At 35.5% G+C, this 22,931-nt stretch overlaps 1 protein-coding gene and 1 non-coding gene across 2 annotated transcripts in view; both read right to left on the reverse strand.

The window, feature by feature from the left end:
- Positions 1 to 8,186: 8,186 nt before the first annotated feature.
- On the reverse strand, positions 8,187 to 8,259 carry TRNAV-UAC (transfer RNA valine (anticodon UAC)). Its single transcript has one exon. It is a non-coding gene; the product is annotated as a tRNA-Val (tRNA).
- Positions 8,260 to 14,408: 6,149 nt separating this feature from the next.
- The window catches only part of HDAC9 (histone deacetylase 9), a 1,013,429-nt gene continuing 1,004,906 nt past the window's right edge, over positions 14,409 to 22,931 (reverse strand). Inside the window, exon 27 of the mRNA XM_061198513.1 lies at positions 14,409 to 14,630. Coding sequence (XP_061054496.1) covers positions 14,591 to 14,630 — 40 coding nt within the window. The 3' untranslated portion in view covers positions 14,409 to 14,590. The remainder of the gene's footprint in view (positions 14,631 to 22,931) is intronic.

The raw sequence follows: 22,931 nt of genomic DNA on the forward strand, positions 1-22,931 counted from the left end.
CTTTCCAGCCCGAGAGAGGGAACTGGGAGTTGGGCCATGCCATGGACTGAATGTTTATTCCCTCCCACCCAGTTCAAATGTTGGCACCCTAACCCCCTACTGTGATGGTATTAGGAGGTAGGGCCCTTGGAAGGTAATTAGGTTTAGATGATGTCACATGGTGAGGGCCCACAACAGGAAAAGTGCCGTTATAAGAAGAGGAAGAGACACGAGAGCGTCCTCTATCCACCATATGAGGATACAGCAGCCATCTTCAAGTCAGGAAGAGGGCCCTCACCAAAGCCCAACCATGCTGACAATCTGATACCAGAGTTCCCAGCCTCCAAAACTATGAGAAATAAATGTCTGTTTTTTGAGTCAACCAGTCCATGGTATTTTTTTTTAAATTATTATTAATTTTATTTATTTATTTTTGGCTGTGTTGGGTCTTCATTGCTACACACGGGCTTTCTCTAGTTTGTGGCAAGTGGGGGCTATTCTTTGTTGTGGTGTGCGTGCTTCTTACTGCGGCGGCTTCTCTTGTTGTGGAGCATGGGCTTTAGGCATGCAGGCTTCAATAGTTGTGGCACGAGGGCTCAGTAGTTGTGGCTCGTGGGTTCTAGACTGCAGGCTCAGTAGTTGTGGCGCAAGGGCTTAGTTGCTCCGTGGCATGTGGGATCTTCCCGGAGTAGGGATCAAACCCATGTCCCCTGCATTGGCAGGCGGATTCTTAACCACTGTGCCACCAGGGAAGTCCCCATGGTATTTTTTTTATGGATGCTTGAGCAAACTAAGACAGTCCACTTCCTTCTGTCCTTGCTGCAAGGACGTGGAGGGGATGGGGCAAAGGTGAGTAAAAGCCCCGGGAAATTTCCTATCATCTTGCTTGAATGTGGCTTTTTCTTGATTGGGCATTTTCTTGGCTGCTGTAGATTTTTAGCTAGTTTCCAAAGCTCCTATGAAGTTATCTTAATCAGTGTATGGTTGTTTATTTGATAATTCTGTAGGGAAATGAGTGCCTGGAGCTTCCTAGTTTACCATCTTGCTGACATCAACCGTCCTTCTCATAATTTAGAATGTTTATTTTGGAAAGTAAGGGATAACATATGTGAATCCAAGTATGATACATTGAAGTGAGTATATTGGTTTACCTGGGTGTTTTGAAAGTTGATCAGTCATATTTAATGAATATATTTAATGAATATTTTAATATCATAATTTTATAAAAATGCTAAATTTCTAGTAATTCACGTATTTGATTCCATAGTTCACTATGTTCACTGTCAAATATCCTGAAGTGTACATGATAAACAGCCAAGTTTCATGCCTAAGTATATATACTATACATATATACAGAGACAATCCTGAGCAGTTACAAAATATGGTTTTGTAACAAGCACAGTGTTTTTTCATATATAACAAATGCCTTATTTCCTTGTGCGTGAAATGCAAATTTGCAAATTGCATCCAGGAACTCATCAAATCTGCTACATGAATTATGTAATTCAATTTGGCAAAATTTTTGCTCACAGCACAAATAGTTTTCTTTGGTTTTCTTGGATTCTGTTCTAAGAAGGAGGTAGCTGGAAAAAAGTGAAAAATTACAGGATATGATTCATAAAAATCCCACATCTTTTTTGTGTGCTTGTACATTCTTTTTTGAGGGAAAATGTTTTTGTCCCACAGCAATGATTCCTCTTCCTTCTCAGTAAGTACTTTTTAGTTGGACAGATACCCACGGACAGTATATCCAAGGTATTCAAAGAATGGTAGCCAAAATGAGAGGAAGATGCATGTCATTTAGCATCTAGAAGAACATGTAGCATATTCATTAAATCCCTTTTTCACCAGAAAGGAATGTGAAGCCTGAACTTTAACATGGCCACAGTATGTACTAGAGAGCAAAGAAATGAAACCTCAGCTATGTATGCTCCTGCCAAGCATTAGCCCAAATCTTTCACTCTCTGACATGTGATGGGTATCTGTTTCCCTGTCATGTTTTGAGAGAAAAGAAAATATTGCCCATGTAACCCTATCCTCATTTCGAAGGTTCAGGCAAGTGGTACTCACTACTATTTCTTCCTCTTTTCACTTGCAGCCAACAGTGAGATTAAGCATACCCACCAAAGAAAGGACTACCAGCACTGCATTGTCAGAGGCAGTTTAATAATTAAGAGTAGTCACATCTCTGCTGATGGCCTATGTGCTTCTAACTTTCTTTTCTCTCTTGAAGCAGCTGGCAAACCCTTTCATCATTTTAGTTTGTGAAAAACTCTTATGGTAGTAGCTACTCATTTCCCAGAGTGGGGAGTTCCCTTAAGCAATGGAATGACCAGAAGTTTCAGAAACTAAAGTATAAATTTCATGCATATAAATAATTCACACAGTATCAGAGCTAATGGGAACCACACAGATTAGATATCCGATGCTCTTATTTCATAGAAAGAGCCTGAGACCACTTCCAATGCTGTCAGTGTGAAGGACCAGTTAAGCTGCAACACTTCTGTCATAAAGATCAAGAAATGCTAAATGAAATTTTCTTTTAAATGTATGGATAAGTTCACCAAAACTAAGAAAACCTCCAAGTACCAGGAATGAAGAAGGCACAGAAAATAAGAGTGGCAGGTGGGAGAGCTAATGCTGCCATTGGCTTGGGATGGGGTTCTGGGGAGTTGCCAGTACAAGTAACTCAAAGGCTTATGTTTTAATACCTATACAGAGATAGGAGTTGAGTATTTGGAACTTCCTGAGGTAGAGAATTGGAACTGTGAAACCTATCCTGTACACCCATGTTCACAATTAACCTAGGATCCTTGAAAGGCTGCCCCCTAAGTGGTAGGGTAGACTTAAAAAAAAAAAAAAAAGCCCACTGACAACAGAATGACAAGAAGGAAGCTGGTAGTTTTTTGTGGATACTCGGGAGGAAAGAAAGTTTCTCCTGAGAAGTGGTAAGCCTGCACATAGATTTATTATTTATATTCTTGTTAGTCATATGGTCAAAGAACCCATAAGCAGCAAAATAAGCAGAAAAATTGTCAGTGGTAAAACCCCTGGGATCCCTGCCAGAAGAAAATATAATAATGCTAAAGAGGGATATGTCCTCAATTCAGATAACATGGAATTCCCACAGGTAAAAGCCTACTGAAGATGAATTCACAACAAAATTTTTTCTGAAGAGTAAATAAACTAATATGAGCAATGCCTAAGTACTTGAGGCCATAGAGAACTCTGATAGATACTATAAACTAAATGTGTAGAAGATGATTGAAATGTAAAACAGGAAGTATAAGTAATAAGAAAATAAGACACCAGAATAGTGGAATATTGAAAAAGAAGTGCATACATCTTTTTAAAATGAATAATGTAGTCTTTGAAAGTTAAAATTCATAGTATAGAAATGCATAAAACTAGGCCTGAAAAGATTTGAGGAAATTATGCAGAGGGAAGTATAAAAAGACAATGCAATGGAAAATGTAAAAGGCAAGTTTATGGAGAAAAAGTACAGAGTGAGGCCTATCAATATATGTCTAACACGAGTTGTATTAAATACTAGAGAAGAAGGGAATAGAAGATAGGGGGAGCTATTACCAATCATAAATAACCTAGAATACCCAGAATAGAGGAAAGAATTTGATTTTCAGATTTAGAAAACTCATTAAGTCCCTTGCAGGATAAACACAAAGATCATACCTGCTCACAGAGAAGATCTTAAAAGATCTAGAGAGAAAAAATAGATTACTTTCAAAGGAATGATAATTAGGTAATTGCAGACATCTTGATAGTGAAAGTAGAGTTAGGAATACAATAAGATGATGCTATCACAGTGCAACCTAGAATTCTATACCCAGCCAACATATCATTTAAGAGTGAGGCCCAAAAAAATACATTTTAGACAGGGAAAATGGAAGCTAATCACTCCAAGCCTGAAAGAAGAAAGAAAATGGGTGCAAGCAAAATTGTTGTGCAAAGAAGTTGGCAAACATGATGAAACAATAATTATTGACTTACTACTATTGTTGTTGTAAATGGAAAAATATTAATCACTGATATATAACAATTGTTTTAAATAAATTTAAGGTTTCAAACAAGGTGAAAGTAAATACTAGACAATAATGAGACATAAGATAAAACAGGGTATATAGGAATCGATGTAATTTAAGGCTCTGGTATTCTGAAAAGGGAAAGTAGAGATGTATGACTAAGGTAATTGACTTTAAGTCAAGTCAATAATATGAGTAATCACTAAAATAATAGAAACATCATGTATAACTTTCCTAAAAGAACAGAAGTAGAATGTTTAACTTTGAAAGCATTAAAGGATGAAAAAATGAAGGAATTAAGACCATGAGAAATTTACCCATTGTCACAAGCTAGTTCTTTGTAGAAATGGGTCTGGAAACCAAAAGTGTATATTTCCAGTTCTGCATTATCTTCTCTGGGAATACTCTGGAAATACATCAACCAAATTTGAATTTTTGTAGAGTAAATAAGATTTATGTATTTGCCTGCTTTTAAAGGTTTGTTTCTTAAAGCTCTAAACACTTGACTCAACTTGCTCTCAACAGAGAGGACAATGATTTTGTAACACAGATTATAGTATAGGGTTCCATATACTTTTCCATTCACTTTCCATTGAGCTTAAAAGGAGTAGTGACAAGAAGGAACTATTTCATAGCATCTAACAATCCTTTCATAAATATTCACCAACTGCAAATCTGTGTTTATGGCTGTGTGGGATTGCTGGGTTGAACCTAATAGTCTCTTGCAAGAGATGGACATATATGTAACCAGAGAAAGAAGTTAGAATGCATTTAGTTAAGTATGGGCCAAATTTTAAACTGGGGAAATTATAACTTCAAAATGGCAGAATAGTTTTAATGGCACAGAGACCCCTTATAAATACATTCTGTCTGATGAGGGTCTTATAGTCTATCAGGGTTTGGGTTCTGATGAAAGAACTGAAAGTACTGCTTATTAAGATTAGTGCTTTGAAAAGTAAAAGAGGTTGAAAATTACGTTTCATTAAAGGGCAAATGAAATAAACCAGAAGTGGTTATTGAAGAACTTGATTATCTGGGGCTTGATGTACCAAAAATTATAATTAACTGATTTTTTAAGAAAAAGAAATACTGAGAGAAATGCAAATGACTGCAATTTAGAAAGCAATTTCTAAGGGGATTTTTAGGATGTCTACAAATCTAATCTTCTTTCTAATTCTCAATATTAGATACTTTTAATTGAATGTTGACATTAAGGATGGTAGACATTAGGGATGAAAGGGACATTAACAAACACCCTAAATCGTATCTACTCTCTTAATAGATCTTTGCCCAAATCTTCCTGTGAATATAATGATACGTAATTTAGACAACAAATATTTCTTGAATGTATTCTATGTCTGCCTCTATCTTATAATTCTATGGAGAAAAAAAACAGGTCACAACTTTTTTTAAAGCCTTAGTATTGTACTATTCTAAACTCAAATCTCTGATTCAATTTCTTTTGCAGTTATAGAAGGGGGAGCTTTAATGAATTTTTCATTTCTTTTATATAGTTATATTACCCATTTTCTTGCTATTCTCCATGTTATTACAAGAATAATACTGAATATATGTGCCATAGTAGGCATTCAGTGAATGTTGACTACATTGGATAAAATATTTTGGGTAGCAGTAAAGTAGATGGGCTTTTTTTTTCTCCTGGTATTTAAGCCTCAATTTCCTCACCTATTAATTTACTCACCTCACAAGAGTATTTTGAGATTTAAATGGGAACACAGGGTGTTTAATAAATATTAATTTTTTAAGAATAAATAAAACAACTAAAACTAACGTTAAGCAAAGAGAAAAATTAAAAATAATGTACTAAAAATATACATTTTTAAAAGAAACAACCGCATTTAACATGGACATTAAAGTCTTCACATCCAATTGAGAATAAATAATCATAAATATATAATTTATTATTAACATTATTTTTATGGACTTCCCTTGTGGTGCAGTGGTTAAAAATCAGCCTGCCAATGCAGGGAACATGGGTTCGAGCCCTGGTCCGGGAAGATCCCATATGCTGTGGAGCAACTAAGCCCGAGCGCCACAACTACTGAGCCTGCGCTCTAGAGCCCGTGAGCCACAACTACTGAGCCCACGTGCCACAACTACTGAAGCCCACATGCCTAGAACCTGTGCTCTGCAACAAGAGAAGCCACCGCAATGAGAAGCCCGTGCACCGCAACAAAGAGTAGCCCCCACTCGCCACAACTAGAGAAAGCCCACGTGCAACAACGACCCAATGCAGCCAAAAATAAATAACTAAATAAATAAATTTATAAAAAAATTATTTTTACTACATCATTAAATTGATTTACTTTATCACATTTTAAGTCTTAAAATCATTTTTGGGAAAAATTCTTTTGAGGAAAAAGCAAAATATATATGTGGGACTATGTAAAAATTTAAATGTACTGTATAAGCTTTCAATACATAATTAATACTGGCTTTTCCTTTTTTCTAAATTTATTTTTATTTTTATTTTTGGCTGTGTTGGGTCTTCATTGCTGCGCACAGGCTTTCTCTAGTTGCGGCGAGCGGGTGCTACTCTTCGTTGCGGTGTGTGGGCTTCTCATTGCGGTGGCATCTCTTGTTGTGGAGCACGGGCTCTAGGCATGCAGGCTTCAGTAATTGCAGCATGCGGGCTCAGTAGTTGCGGCATGCGGGCCCTAGAGCACGCAGGCTTCAGTAATTGCGGTGCATGGGCTTCAGTAGTTGTGGCATGTGGGCTCTAGAGCGCAGGCTCAGTAGTTGTGGCGCATGGGCTTAGTTGCTCTGCGGCATGTGGGATCTTCCCGGACCAGGGATTGAACCCGTGTCCCCTGCATTGGCAGGCGGATTCTTAACCACTACACCACCAGGGAAGTCCCAAATAGTGGCTTTTCTAGATGCACTAAGAACTTTAAATTTTACTTGATCTAAGGTAAATGCAATCTTTCTTCTATTTATCTCCAGGTTTTAAAAGATTTTAAAAGGGAATTCATTCATCTCTTTCCCTGAATCTTGTTTCCTATTCTTATGACATTTAAAAGAAGAGCAATCAGCTTTTTCCAAAGTACTTATTAGGATATGTGGGGAATTATCCATTTGTGGTCACCTGGGAGAATCACAGCAATTGATATTGATGTTAATATTACAAAGCTGAGAAGTAATTATAATATTTGGAAGTATTTTGACCTAACTCTAAAAGTGTCAGGTAGAGGAAGAAATTCTTTAGACTTCTATTTTTATTTACAAATCACTTAAAAAAACCCTACAACATTCATTCTTATTTTTGCTTATACTCCACTTTTGCAATTGCTATCATTTCACCACTAAAACTTAAAAGAAACAAAGAACCATGAAGTAACATTTGCCATTTGACATATCTGATTAAACCAAAGGTGTTTACCATTGAAACCGACTCTGCCCACCCACTCCATCTCAAGTTTACTTTCTGTTAGACAAAATATTACTGTCTTTTCCCAGAAGGAACCCAAACCATTGTCCATTGGAAACAGTTATGTTTTAGACTGTTAAACATTGCAGGGGGTTATAAAATACAAAAATAAGTATTGGTCGTTGGAATAGATTTCAAAAGTGTTTGGAATATGTATTCCAAAGACATCTTAGAGTTCTTGGCTAGATTAAAGAAAGATGTTGAAATAGGGAGGAAAAAAAAACTGTTTTGTAACTTGTACTTAGTGTACAAACCTAGCCGCAATTACCAGATCCATTTAAAATGATAATTTAATAAAATCATAAGGTTAGCAGAGAATGAGCACACAGTCTATTCTGAAGGTTAGTCATAGTTTTAAAAAGAATGCTTTTAGTATGCCATCTTTGACATGCCATGTTTGCCATTTGCAGAGAGGACAGACTGTAGAGCTAAATAGACACAGATAGGGATTTAATCCTCTTACTATCTGTAACAATGGGCAAGTAAAGGAGTTAGCCTCTTCCTTGCTCCATGCTGTCATCTGTAAATGGGAATAATAATACATGATGTAGAAGTCATGTGATGGATAATATAATTTTGGTACAGTGCTCAGTAGAGTAGCAGGCACATAGTTGGTGCTTAATCAGTGTTAGGTCTTATTATTATTTATCCTGACCAGAAGCTTACATTCAAAAAGCAACTTGCTTTTTTTTTTGGCCACAACATGCGGCATGCAGAACTTTCCTGACCAGGGATCGAACCCGCACCCCCTGCAGTGTAAGTGCAGAGTCTTAACCACTGGACCACCAGGAAGTCCAAAAAAGCAACTCTGTTTTAATTTACTTTTTCTTGTTTTGTGAATTCTCACATCACCATAAAGGGAGTTTACTTGCAAGTAACCTTTTAATTTTTTGAAAGTGGAACAGTGTCACAGTAATTTATAATTAGTAATATTTATTCAACAAATTTTGTCAAATAACTAGTATTCAGAGTCTAATGGTAGGCACCAAAGAGGTAGAAAAATAAGAACACTTTTATTTCAAATAGCTTTTATTCACACTAGGACTAGAGGAAAGTCTAATTCAGTAGAAAACACGAGACAAAAGGAGATCTTTCACACTCTTAAGGAGAATCATGACATTAACAACATCAGCAATAATTTGGAACACGCCATTGAATTTTCCATTCAATATTTTCAAATACAAAAAAAGGAATCAGAAGGTGAACAGTCCGTGAGCATGTTCAACAATGGTATTGTTATTAGATATTAATCCTTTATTAGATAATTATTTTTCACATCTGGGAAAACATCACTGGCAGCACAATTTTAAGAAAAGAAGTTTGGCAACACGTATTTTTCTCAGCAGCTCTGGATGAAAGATTTTGGTGAATGCTAGCCAAAAAAATTAAGGGTAAAACCACTGGTGCACAGAGGACAACAAACTGATCTTATTACAGAAACAGATATCAGACCACAATATAAAAAACATTTTAATTTTACACTAAGCCAGAAACTCCAGATTATTGGCATACACATCAACAAGCCTGGTCTAGAGTGTTTAATCACAAGAGTGATAAATATTGGTTTTCTGCCTGCTCTGCCCACCTTACTTAAAAATATCAGTATATTTGCTTTCAAATGACACAAACTGCCGAGGCTATAATCTACAAAATGATCACTCACTTTTAACAACATGCCTGTTATACCCAATCACCACTGAAAGGACAGTTTCATAGAACCCAGCTCTGCTTACCCAGAAAGAGTTTAAGAATCTTACAATTTAGAAAGAGCATATGCAGATTTTTTATCTAAAAACAATCTTTGCATATGTAAGGAGGTGCCATTCCTCCTCAGATTTTAGAATTCTTAATTCTTATGTTTTAAAAAATTGTTCCATTTCTACTCAATTTTAAGTTAGTAAAAGCAATAGCCAGATATTGTTGCAAGATCTCTATCAAATGTCATAAAATGCCAACTCCAAGAAAGGGCACCACAATGAAGCCTAAAGGGCATGGCCACAATGTCCCACACCACATTTGACCCTCCTTGTTTTATTTGATGTTGCAACATTTGGCTCTAATGTACCTAAGGCCCAAACAGAAAAATAAAAGCACTTCAATTTTCTTTGAATAGCCTGGAAATATCTTACTTCCAAATTATATTGATTTAAACATTTCTCTTTTGTCATTTTTTTCTTATGGTTGGAATTTATGCTTGTGGGTTTGACTCATAAAACATCATCCAGAGGGCAAGAAAAGTCTATATACAATCTTCTATGTGATAACTAGCACAAGACAATTAGGTAGTACCAAGAACAGTGGAAAACTATATTTGAGACAAAAAAAAAAAAATTCTGTATTAATGAAACAAATGCCAGGTCCAAGACTGTAGACCAAAACACATTAACCTGATTTATCTTTTAAGATAAGAATAGCAAAAAGTCAAGTGGTTCTTGAAAGAAAGAGATAAAAAAGAAGATAAAAAGTATCTACTAGAGTGTTTATATGAAATGGCACAAAGAAAGCATACCTAGTGATGTCTCAGAAAATAAGTTGCCAAGGTTGCTTCAACTTAGGAAACATAAAGTAGAGATTTAAGAAATTATTCTGATAGTTTAGATATGGCAATTTTGTATTGGCAGTTGGATAAGGGAAGGAGAGAGGGGTGGAAAGGAAATTATTGGTTAGAAAGATTGGCACTGTATGGTGAATTCACCACATATTTACTAAGTGTTCCAGTTTGAGAATTAAGATGCTTTGAGAAATTGTTTCAACCCTGTTACAACCCTATTACCCTATCATTGAGGTCAAGTTGAAGCAGCCCCAGATCAAGAGTCTAAGGTTCAACTGTCTGACCCAACTATTTCCAGGATATTAATAACTGACTCAGGTGTTGCATAAACTATTACATAAAACCTGCCAGGTGTATCATAGAAAAAACAACAAACTGCAGTTGATTTGGAGAAATCAAGTTCTACAGCCCTGTGTGAGTATACCATGTTCATCTAAAAAATTTATACTCTGGTCACATGACAATCATGCCGTGCTTCATGAAGCACTGATGGAGTAAAAGCAAGTTGGTAGGAGGCAAGGGCTATGATTTTCAATGTAAATATGACCAGGAAAGAAGCCACACATAGGCACTTACATATTTTAGTGAGGGTGTTGATGAAGATGATGTAATACTTACGATACTTCATTCAAAAGGCAGTGAATAGTACAAAATACTGCTGGAGACCAAAATATACTTGTGTCCTTTGTGAACACAAGTCATATTTGATGATGATCATGACCATGCTGATGATCAGTTTTGAAGACAACAATAAAATGCCTTCATTTCTTAGCATACATCATCTGGTTTTCATTTCTTTTGGAGGTGAAAATGCCCTCTTTATGGAATGGTTGAACAGGTGTGTTGTTTCCTACATCTTCTTTTCTTTTTTTTCCTTCTCTTTTCTTAGTAAGTCAAGTGATTTCATTCCTGAAGCAGGAAAAGAATGTTAAGATAGATGCTGCTAGAAGTGACAATGTCAAACTCTTGACAGAGTGATTATTTCAAGCTCAGAATGAATCACTTTTAAGACAGAAACCTTTGGCTTGTTTGTTTTTGTGGTTATTAGGCATTTAATACTTCTACTGAGACAAACTGAGAGTAAACTTTCCAAAGATAAACAGTAAAAAATATTTAAATAAATTGTCTTAAACATAAATGCTAGGATAAAAAATAAGTATAAAAGTGCTGATTGGAGAGAAATTTTCTCCCAGGAGAACTTCCACTGATCATTTTATTTTACTTCCATATGGAATCTGTAAAGAAACCTAGTAAATCCACAAAGCTTTGAGAATGACCTTTGGAAATAGGACAGTACTGAATTGTTGGGCAAGACCAGCCCTGTAGTTTCTGAAATGTTCCTGTGAGGTGATGTCCTGCTTTCAAATCTACCATGTTGCCAGTGAGAGGTGTGGGAGAATTTTGCAAAGGGTTATAGTCAAAACTGAAGGCAAGATTTCAGTTCCTACAATTGATAATGGAAATGCGATTTACAGTAGTTTTTCATAAGTATCTGTTTTCTCCAAAAGCTGACTTCTATCTCCACTATTGATGTTGTAAATTTGCTAAGATATTTAAAAATATTTCATCTCAAAATGTTCTCATTTACTAAGCAATGATTAAATAGCCTCTATTACCATTTGAGGTCCATTTTACTTATTATTTAATAAAACTGTCTGGTTTTCAATTTAATATACAACCCCAGATTGTACTATATAATTGAGAAAATTTTCTTACGTTTTCTTTTTGGACTTATTATCAAATCTTATTAAAGTCCTGGCATTGTTTAGTAATAGATTTCTCAAAAACCTTTATTTTTATTCCTCATATATGAGTTATTGTGAGATTGTGAGAAAGCCTATGTGATTATCCTTCAAAGCATGGATCAGAAAGAGATATATTATTGGTAATGCTTAGAGAGGAGTTTTTCTAACAGACTCTTACTGGGAACTATTGTGAGCAATAAAAATTAAATGTATAAGTGAAGAAAACTATACCAAATGAAACTACCCTTTTAAAAAGTACTGTTCTATTTCAAAAGAAGTGTTGATATTCTCCAAAAGCCTCCATTCTGTCCCTGAGGGCTACATTACATCTTGTAACGATATAATCAAAAAGCGCTGGCATTCTGTTCTTACAACTACATTCAGCTGTGATTAATCCTCTCCATAGTTTATCTGCCTCTCTATGTATCCTAAAGACTCTAACTGCAACCAATTGGGTACCATATCACTTGGAAGGATGTGTGATTAACTCATTAATGTGTCATATTTTAAATCTAAATAACCTTGGAGATGTCCTACTGATTTGGCTTTATCAGATTGATGGCTATGCCTAAATATGTTGTAAAATAACTGCAGGAAACTTCAGTAAATTAGTATGTTTGCATTATACTGTTTCATTTTCTTATTCAAAATCTAAAAACTATCTGGGAGGACTGAGAGGAATAATAGAGATTTGTAATTACGAAGTTGATTTTAAAAAGTCACAATTATGTTTCCACTTACCGTATGTTATAGCTTTCCTTTTTAAAGGGTGGGGGTTGTCTTCTTTTTTTTAAGCCTTTGGTTTCTTTAAGTAAAATCTCCTCAAGTAATTACAGCAAAAAAGCAAGAGCTAGCAAATATGATTGGCATGAATTTCTCTAAAAATGTCATGGAAAAAATTCATTACTATTGTGAATCTAGATTGACCTTACCCTTATGCAATGAAAGTAATTTTTAACTAATACTGAGTTACATTCCATTTCAGATTTCCTATTTCAAAGGGTGTCTCAAATTTCTAAGATGTTAAACCAAGTATTGAGCCATTTTTGTATATGTAATAAAAGTCTTTAAAATTAAAATGGTAATCCTAAAAAAACCAAATGCATGAAAAATATGGTCTGACTGTATAACAAAAGGGAGTTATATAATTCTACTTGAGTGAAATCTTTCATCTTTGATTTACAGGTTGGAGTCCTCTTTAACTAAAACCATATTGTCCCATATCTTTCATATCATGGCCTTCCCTAAAACCTTGTTTTAATTAAGGTTTCTTTCAGATTTTTGAATAAAAGCATGACAATCTTCACTTATGGCTTTAATATATCCTTTGAGTTAGGAAAATATATAAAAAGAAACATCAACTCTTTTGAAAGCACTGTCAGATATTAAATACTGCGAGGTATTCTACATCAATGTCTTTAGGTGTCTGAGTTATACATTGAAATAGAATTTTGGGAGGTAGGGGGATAACCTACTTGTATTTAGTAAGTTGCTTTTAATCTCAGAAATAAATGTCCTATATTTTTAGCCTTTGACACTAAGGCAACATGTGTAAAGGTTAAGTTCGTGTTGTTTTTTTCACATGAAGGCACAACTTCAAGGTTAACTCAATTCAAGGTGACTTCAAATAAGCAATGCCTTCATTAACACATTTCAAAGATCTAGAAAATTCAGTAACACTGCTTAAGCCCTCAATGGTGTTACAGCTAAAAGAACGCATCAGACCAAGCAGCTGTGTTAACCTGGGAAGGAAGAAAATAAACTGAGTCCTCAAAGCTCCTGAGTAATTGGGGAGATTATGGGTAATCCTCGTCTTTTTTTATAGGAAGGAAGGATGAAAGGCAAGAAGAAAGGAAGTGATGGAAAGCAGAAAAATAAAAGTGAGAGAATAAATTCTTGATAGATTTGGAACAAATTAAGATGGCCTTTGAAAAGTTATGCACTTTTCAAAGACACTGAAAATCCTCCGTGGAACATATGCTCAAGAGCTACTGTCACCAGAGCAAGGGATGTATGAGGGAGGAAGGAGACTTCATCCTAAATCAACTGCGAATCTCCTGTGTGTGAGAACACAGAGAGGGATGTTAGGGAAACAGGGTAATTTTTCTCAAAAAATGTGATATAAAATATTGCACCATTACATAAAATGTGTGAGGTTGCTTTGGCATTGGACTTTGAGATACAGTGTGGTTTATTCCACTGAAAAAAGCCTCATCCTGGTTCCTCCATCTTGGACTCTTCCTAGCAAGAGTTGAACCATATGTTAAAACAAAGGCCAAAAACAAACAAAACAAAACAAAACACCCCGTGATCTGTCGGGAATTGCTATCCCTTCATAGCTGAAAGCAAATCCTGTAAACAATTTAAGACTGTTAGACGAAAAAGTTCCCAATAAAAAACTGATCAGAATGTCAGGAATGAGATTTCTCAGGTTTTGCCCAAAATTTCGCTGGCTGTCATACCATCTGTAATTAACAGTACCTAACGCTGTACTGGATGTTTCTAGTTCATACTCTGGGCCTGGGAGTGGGTCACCCAGCATATTAAAAGCACTCTGGAAGCAGTTTCTTCCAATCGTGGTTTACTGTAACTTTAGAATCATAGCGGTTACTTTTAAGGAATCTTTAATGCCCTTTCAAGTCCATCCAAAGAACAAGTGAAGCTGCTGTTCAGAATTTTGTGCCCAGTGTTTATGTTCCATGGAATCTGTGCCACCCAGGCAGCAGACAAGACATGTCTGAGGGTGCTGGGGTGGCGGGGGGGATATGCAATGATGTCACACACAGGAAATATTGGGGGTTGGGAAGGCTGGGGAGGACTTGGCGCTTCACAAGGCTGGCTCCTCTTCCATAGGCTCACCAGCAGTTCTGTAAAAATAAACAGGCAATCAGAATACAGCATAAGAGTACACAATGACATTGTAGATTTTCATGCATAATCAAAGCTGATTTTTCAGCTCTCTCTGATGTTTATTTGTGTTATTCAGTTATCCATAAATAGAGTTTCTTTCCTAGGAAGTATAAACAAATGTCAAGTGGAAAAACATTTTCGATCCAAGCAATCATTGGAAATGTTCCTGTTTATATTAAAACATGTCAGAATATTTTATAACTCTAGATTCCAAAATGTACATGTTTTGTGTCTAGTACAGTCCAATAATTTATTGAAAAAATTAACTATGATATTTTATTTTAGGAGCAATTACAGTGATTTCCTATGGAACCAGTTTGCTAACGAGAGCAAAGGACCCAGCTAGCTTCTGGAGGAGACTCACCAGGGCTCTGGTTTTTTTTGCTTCTGTTCTTTCATAACTGGATTGGCTGCCTGCCGGAGGCATTTCAAATCAAATTCTGAATCTGATTAGCAAATCACTGCTCCAGACCCAACGTTTTTACAAGAAACGCACGACGGTAGTGTGTAAATAGTTTTTATTCGGCGTCATCTGAGGGGTGTTCTGCTCTGGCAAAACCAAAACTAATTGCTTGAAAATTTATACTTGAGATTTAGCCTTAATTTAGTAACACTCTGAGGGTGTTTTAAGGCAAACTTTTAGAATGATTTTTAATTTAGTCAAAAGGACAAATTGTAGCAGGAATCCAAATGCATGAGGTAGCTGGATTGCTGAGGGAAGAACGCTGGGGTTTCAGATGCCGGGAGAATTGAGTATGAGTCTGGGCTCTGCGATTTGCTAATGTTGCAACTACGAATGTTGTAACTATACTTCTGTGAAGCTGTGGTTTCGTGTTTAAAACCCGTGAGGTAAAAGGATGTTCCTTACAGAATTAGTGAAGGTTAAAAAAAAATAAAGGAGATAAAACGGACTTTCAAACCATACACACTATGAGGCAGTAGTTATTTAACTCTGGATTTGTCCCCTCATCATCTAACATATGTATAAAACTGTGTTGAATGGTACACAGATACAGAGTTATGCCTATGCTACCATAAGGAAACGCAATATTGGGAAGATAGTTCTCTCTGGGTGGTGGAATAATAGGTAGGTGGTTTAAATTTTCTTTTTCATACTGTTTTTCTACTTGCCAGTATTCTATAATGAATTACTTTTCTATTAGAACAAATTGCTATATTTAGAACACTGTTGTTAATGAAGACAAATGAACAATTTAGCCATGTTATTTTATAGATATACAAAGAAAAAACCAAGATTTCTATGTATCTACAAATAAGGTAGTTGCCATTTTAATTTAGTATTTTTATAATAAATTTAAAACACTGAAAGATTTTATCCATGGAATAGTAATAAAAAAGATTTTAATGCATCCTCTAAAGAATGAGAAATATTAGGTATTCATTATTTAACATTACTAAAAGGAGAGCGTTCCAAATGAGTCCATGTGGAATACTTAAAAAAAAAAATTCTTAGGAAGTTATAGCCTGTCCAACAGTATACTGGATAAGGAGGTTGTGAGAAAGTGTTTAGAGCTGCTATATAAGATAAAAGCTATTTAAATGAGTCATACTCTATTAAAATCTTTCCAAACTAAAATTATCAGCATTCCCACAAGAAAATTTTTAAATTAAGGAAAACATTTAAGTAACTAAACTGATTTATACGTAAACATGCAAACTTATTTACATTTGAGAATACGTGGATTATACAGGTATAGAATCCTCAAACTAGATACTCCAATGGAGACTGAATTCTCCGATTTACTTTTTCCAAACTTTATTGAGATACAATCGGCATATAACATTGTATAAGTTTAAGGCAATGTGACGATTTGATACACATATATTGTGAAATGTTTACCACAATAATATATCCTTCACCTCCCATAATTACCATTTTTGTTGTTATGATGAGAACATTTAAGATTTACTCTCATAGCAAATTTTGAGTATACAATACAGTATTGTTAGCTGTAGTAATCATGCTGTATATCAGATCCCCAGAACTTATTCATCCTATAACTGGAAGCTTGTACCTTTTGACCAACATCGTTCCATCTCCTCTATCTCGCAGCCCCTGTTAACCATCAATCTACTGTTTCTATGAGTTCAACATTTTTTTTCCAGTTTTATTGATAAATAATTGACAAACATCACTGTATCAGTTTAAGGTGTACAGCATGATAGTCTGACTTACACATATTGTGAAATGATGACCACAATAGGTCTCGTTAACATCCATCATCTCACAGAGAGAGTTCAGTGTTTTTAGATTTCACATATAAGTGAGATCATATAGTATGTATCTTTCTCTGTCTTAGCATAATGCTCTCAAGTTTCACCCACGTTGAACCTTCTTTTTTAAGGCTGAATAATATTCTGTTGTATGTATGTACCACATTTTCTTTGTCAATTCATCTATCACTGGACACTTAGGTTGTTTCCTTGTCTTGGCTATTGTAAATAGTGCTGCAATGAACATGAGAGTGCAGACACCTCTTCAAGATAGTGATTTTGTTTCCTTTGGATATATACCCAGAAGTGGGATTACTGGATCACATGGTAGCTCTACTTTTACTTTCTTGAGGAACCTCCATACTGTTTTCCATAGCAGCTGCATCAATTTACATTCCCATCAACAGTGCAAATAGATCACTTTCTCCATATCCTCACTAATTTGTTATCTCTTGTCTTTTTGATGCAAGCTGTTTTAGCACATGTAAAGTGATATCTCGGTGTGGTTTTGCTTTGCATTTCCCTGATAATTAGTGATGTTGAGAACCTTCCCATGTACCTGTTGGCTATTTGTATGTCTTCTTTAGAAAAATATCTATTCTGGTCCTTTTCGTATTTTAAAATTGAGTTAATTTATTTACTTATTTATTGCTATCGAATTGTATGAGCTCCATATATATTTTGGATATTAACCCCTTATCAGATATATGGTTTGCAAATATTTTCTTGTATTTCATAGGTTGCCTTTTCACTTTGTTGATTCTCTGGCTGTGCAGAAGTTTTTAGTTTGATGTCATTGCACTTGCTTATATTTTTTTATAAATTTATTTATTATTATTATTATTTTTAATTTTTGGCCGCGTTGGGTCTTCGTTGCTGCACGTGGGCCTTCTCCAGTTGCGGTGAGCAGGGGCTACTTTTTTCTTTTGTTGCTTTTCCTTTTGTTGTCATATCCAAAAAATTAATTGTAAAGACCAAAGTCAAGGAGCTTTTTTTCTTTGTTTTCTTCTAAGAGTTTTATAGTTTCAAGTCTTACATTTAAGTTCTTAATACACTTCCAGTTAATTTTTGTGAGTGGTATAAGGTAGGGGTCCAGTTTCTTTCTTTTGTGTATGAATAAATGTCCAGTTTTCCCAACACCATTTATCAAAGAGATTATTGTTAGCCCATTGAGTATTCTTGACTCCCTTGTCAAATATTAGTTGACAGTATATGTGAGGGTTTATTTCTGGGCTCTCAATTCTGTTCCATTGGTCTATGTGTCTGTTTTTATGCCAATGCCATACTCTTGATTACTACAGCTTTGTAATATTTGAACTCAGGATGTGTGAAGCCTCCAGCTTTGTTCTTGCTCAAGATTGCTATGGCTATTCAGGGTCTTTGGTAATCCCGCTGAATTTTAGGATATTTTTTCTATTTCTGTGAAAAATGCCATTGGAATTCTGAGAGGGATTGCATTGAATCTATCAGTGGCTTTGACTAGTGTGGATGTTTTAACAATATTAACTCTTCTGATACATGAACGTGGAATATCTTTCCATTTATTTGTGTCTTCTTCAATTTCTTTCATCAGATCTTACTGTTTTTGGTATACAGATCTTAGTTTTTATCCTGAAAGTTTACTGAATTCATTTATTATTACTAACAGTTTTTTTTTTTTTTTTTTTGGTGGAGTCTTTAGGATTTTTTACATAGAAGTACAGGATCATGTTAAGAAACCCTTGTCTTGTTTCTGATCTTAGAGGGAAATCTTTCAGCTTTTTACTGTTGAGTATGAATGATGTTAGCTGTGGGTTTGTCATATATGGCTTCTATTATGTTGAACTATGTTCCTTCTATACCCAATTTGGTTGAGAGTTTTTATTATGAAAGAATGTTGAATTTTGTCTGCTGCTTTTTATGCATCTATTGAAAAGACAATGATTTTTATCTTTTATTTCATTAATGTGGTGTATCACATTCATTGATTTGCATATGTTGAACCATCCTTGCTCCCAGGGATAAATCCCACTTGCTCATGGTGTATCATCCTTTTAATATGCTGTTGAAATTGGTTTGCTAGTATTTTGCTGAGGATTATTGTATCTATGTTTATCAGGGATATTGGCCTATAGTTTTCTTTTCTTGCAGTATCCTTATCTAGCTTTTGTATCAGGGTAGTGGCTGCATAAAATGAGTTTAGGAGTGATAGATTCCCTAAATCAGTAAATCAGATATTCAGATACAAATGACGAATCCCTGGTCAGGGAACTAAGATACCACATACCGCGGGACAACTAAGCCCACGCGCCGCAACTACTGAGCCTGCACGCCACAACTAGAGAGCCCGCGTGCCACAAACTGCAGAGCCCAAGTGCTCTGGAACCCACGCGCCACAACTAGAGAGAAGCCCATGTGCTACAACTAGAGAGAAGCCCGTGCATCTTAACGAAGAGCCTGCACGCCACAACTAAGACCTGACGCAGCCAAAAAAAAAAAAAAAAAAAAACCAGATACAGATGACCAGAAAGGGGGATTGTCACCTACCCCAAGGCCACAGGCAGATAACTAGAGTTCTGGGTTCCATGGTGAGTCTGGGAGGTGGGACCTTGTGAAAGGCAGCTATGACAGGTAATGTCTGTCAGACACCAGTTTCTGGGCTGGCCCTGCTCCCTTCCCAGGTTTTGGGTGGGGAGGGAGGGCAGGCTTTCAATTTTTTGGATGAGTTTGAGAACTGGTGTTAATTCTTCTTTAAATGTTTGGAAGAATTCACCAGTGAAACCATCTGGGACTGGGCTTTTCTATTTGGAGAGGTTTTGGTTTACTGATCCAATCTCCTTACTCATTATTGGTATGTTCCGATTTTCTATTTTTTTCATGATTTAGTCTTGGTAGGTTGTATGCTTCTAGGAACTTACTCATTTCTTATAGGTTGTCCAATTTGTTGGCATATAATTGTTCATAGTAGTCTCTTGTGATGGTTTGTATTTGTGTGGTATCAGCTATAATGTCTCCTCTTTCATTTATAATTTTATTTATTTGAGTCCTCTTTTTTTCTTGGTAAGTCTATTTAAAGGTTTGTCAATTTTTAAAATCTTTTTAAAAAACCAACTGTTAGTTTTGTTGATCTTTTCTATTGCTTTTCTATTATCTATTTCATTTATTTCTGCTCTGATTTTTGTTAACTTTGGGGTTACTTTGTTGTTCATTTTCTAGTTCCTTAAGCTGTAAAGTTAGGTTGTTTATTTGAGGTTTTTTTTTTTAATGTATGCATTTATTGCTATAAATTTGCCTCAGCACTGCTTTTGCTGCATCCCATAAGTTTTGTTATGCTGTGTGTCCATTTTTGTTTGTTTCAAGGTAAGTTTTGATTTTCTTTGATTTCATCTTTGATCCATTAGTTAAACAGGAATGTGTTGTTTAATTTCCACACATTTGTGAATTTTCCAGTTTTCCTTCTGTTACTGATTTCTAGTTTCACACCACTGTGGTCATAAAAGATACTTAGTATGATTTCAGTCTTTTAAAATTTGCTAAGACTTGTTCTGTGACCTAACATATGACCTATCCTAGAGAATGTTCTATGTGCACTTGAGAGGAACAGGTATTTTCCTGCTGTTGTATGGAATGCTCTGGATATGTCTGTTAGGTCCATTTGATATAAAGTATAGATCCAGTCCAATGTTTCCTTATTGATTTTCTGCCTGGATAATCTATCCATTGTAGAAAGTGTGGTATTGAAGTTCCCTACTATTATTGTACTGTTGTCTATATTATTCCCTTCAGATCTGTTAGTATTTGCTTAATGTATTTAGATGCTCGGATGTTGGGTGTATATGTATTTAAAATTATTGTATCCTCTTAATGAATTGATCTCTTTATCACCATATAATGACCTTCTTTGTTTCTTGTTACAGTTTAGACTTAAAGTCTATTTTTTTTCCAGATATAAGTATAGCTACTCCTGCTCTATTTTGGTTTCTATTTGCGTGGAATATCCTTTTCCATACCTTCACTTTGGGCCATTTACATTTAAAATAATTATTAATAGTTAACAACTTACTATTGCTATTTTGTTAATTGAAATAATTATTAATAGTTAACAACTTACTATTGCCATTTTGTTAATTGTTTTCTTGCTGTTTTGTACTTTGTTCATTTCTTCCTCTCTTAATGTCTTCCTTTTAAATTGATTACTTTCCATAGTGGTATGCTTTATTTCCCTTCTCTTTATCTTTAGCTATCTACCATAGGTTCTTTTTTTTTTTTTTAATTAATTAATTTATTTATTTTTGGCTGCATTGGGTCTTCGTTGCTGCGCGCGGGCTTTCTCCAGTTGCAGCGAGTGGGGGCTACTCTTCGTTGCGGTGCACGGGCTTCTCATCGCAGTGGCTTCTCTTGTTGCAGAGCACAGGCTCTACGCTCACAGGCTTCAGTAGTTGTAGCACACGGGCTCAGTAGTTGTGGCTCGTGGGCTTTAGAGCGCAGGCTCAGTAGTTGTGGTGCACGGGCTTAGTTGCTCTGCAGCATGTGGGATCTTCCCGGACCAGGGCTTGAACCCATGTCCCCTGCATTGGCAGGTGGATTCTTAACCACTGCACCACCAGGGAAGCCCTACCATAGGTTTTTGCTTTGTGGTTACCCCAAGGCTTACTTAAAACATCTTATAGATATAACAGTCTAATTTTAAGCTGACAACAACTTAACTTTAATTGCATACAAAACTCTACCCTTTTACTCCTCCTGTCTATAGTTTTTTTTCTTTTTTAACATCTTTATTGGAGTATAATTGCTTTACAATGGTGTGTTATAGTTTGTTTTTGATGTCATGATTTTTTTTTATATTGTGTATCCATGAACAAATTACTGTAGCTATAGCTATTTAAAATATTTTTGTCCTTTAACCTTTATCCTAGAGTTAAGTGTTTAACACATCACCATATTATAGTATTAGAGTATTCTGAATCTGACTATATACTTAACCTTTACCAGTGTGTTGTACATTTTCATATGTTTTCATGTTAGTAGTTATCGTACTTTCTTTGTAGCTTGAAGGACTCCTTTCAGCACTTCTTGTAAGCAAAGTCTCGTGGTGATGAACTACTTCAACTTTTTTTTTTTGTTTGGGAAAGTCTTTTTATCTCACCTTAATTTCTAAAGGAAAACTTTGCCAGGTAAAGTAGTCCGGTTGGCAGATTTTTTCTTTCAGCACTTTGACTATATCATCCTACTCTCTCCTGGCCTGCAAGGTTTCTGCTGAGAAATCCACTAATAGGCTTATGAAGGTTCACTTGTATGAGAGAAAAATTTTCTCTTGTTGCTTTTAAAATCCTCTTTGTCTCTGATTTTTGAGTTTTATTATGAGTCTTGGAGAAGATCATTTTGGATTGAAATTTGGGGCTGACCTATTAGCTTTATGAACTTGTATGTTCAAATCTCTCCTCAGGTTTGGGACGTTCTCAGCCATTATTACTTTAAATAAGCTTTCTTTTCCTTTTTTCCTCTCTTTCCCTCCTGGGACTCTAATAATTCATAGGTTGTTTGTCTTAATGGTGTCTCATAAGTCCCACAGGCTTTCTATATCCCCTTTCTTGTTGGTTTTTTTTTTTTTTTTTTTCTTTTTCATTTTGCTCCTCTGGATAATTTCAAATCATCTCTTTTCAAGTTCATTGACTCGTCTGCTTGGTTCAGTCTGATGTTTAACTCTATTGAATTCTTTAATTTAGTTATTGTACTCTACAGATCCGAACTTTCTGTTTTGGTACTTGTTTACGTTTTCTATCTCTTTCTTGAACTTCTCATTTTGTTCTGGTATTATTTTCCTGATTTTTGTTAAATTGTTTATCGGTGTTCTCTTGTAATTCAACTCTCTGAGCATCTTTAGAAAAATTATTTCTAATCCTGTTTCAGGCAATTCATGTATCTCCATTTCTTTGGGGTCAGTTAGTAGAAGTTTACTGTGATCCTTTGGTGGTGTTATGTTTCCCTGCCTCTTCGTGATCCCTGTGGCTCTGGGGTAGGGGGAGCATGATATCTTGTTGGCT

Source organism: Eubalaena glacialis, chromosome 8 (genome assembly GCF_028564815.1).
Source record: "Eubalaena glacialis isolate mEubGla1 chromosome 8, mEubGla1.1.hap2.+ XY, whole genome shotgun sequence".
Classification (NCBI taxonomy): Eukaryota; Metazoa; Chordata; class Mammalia; order Artiodactyla; family Balaenidae; genus Eubalaena; species Eubalaena glacialis.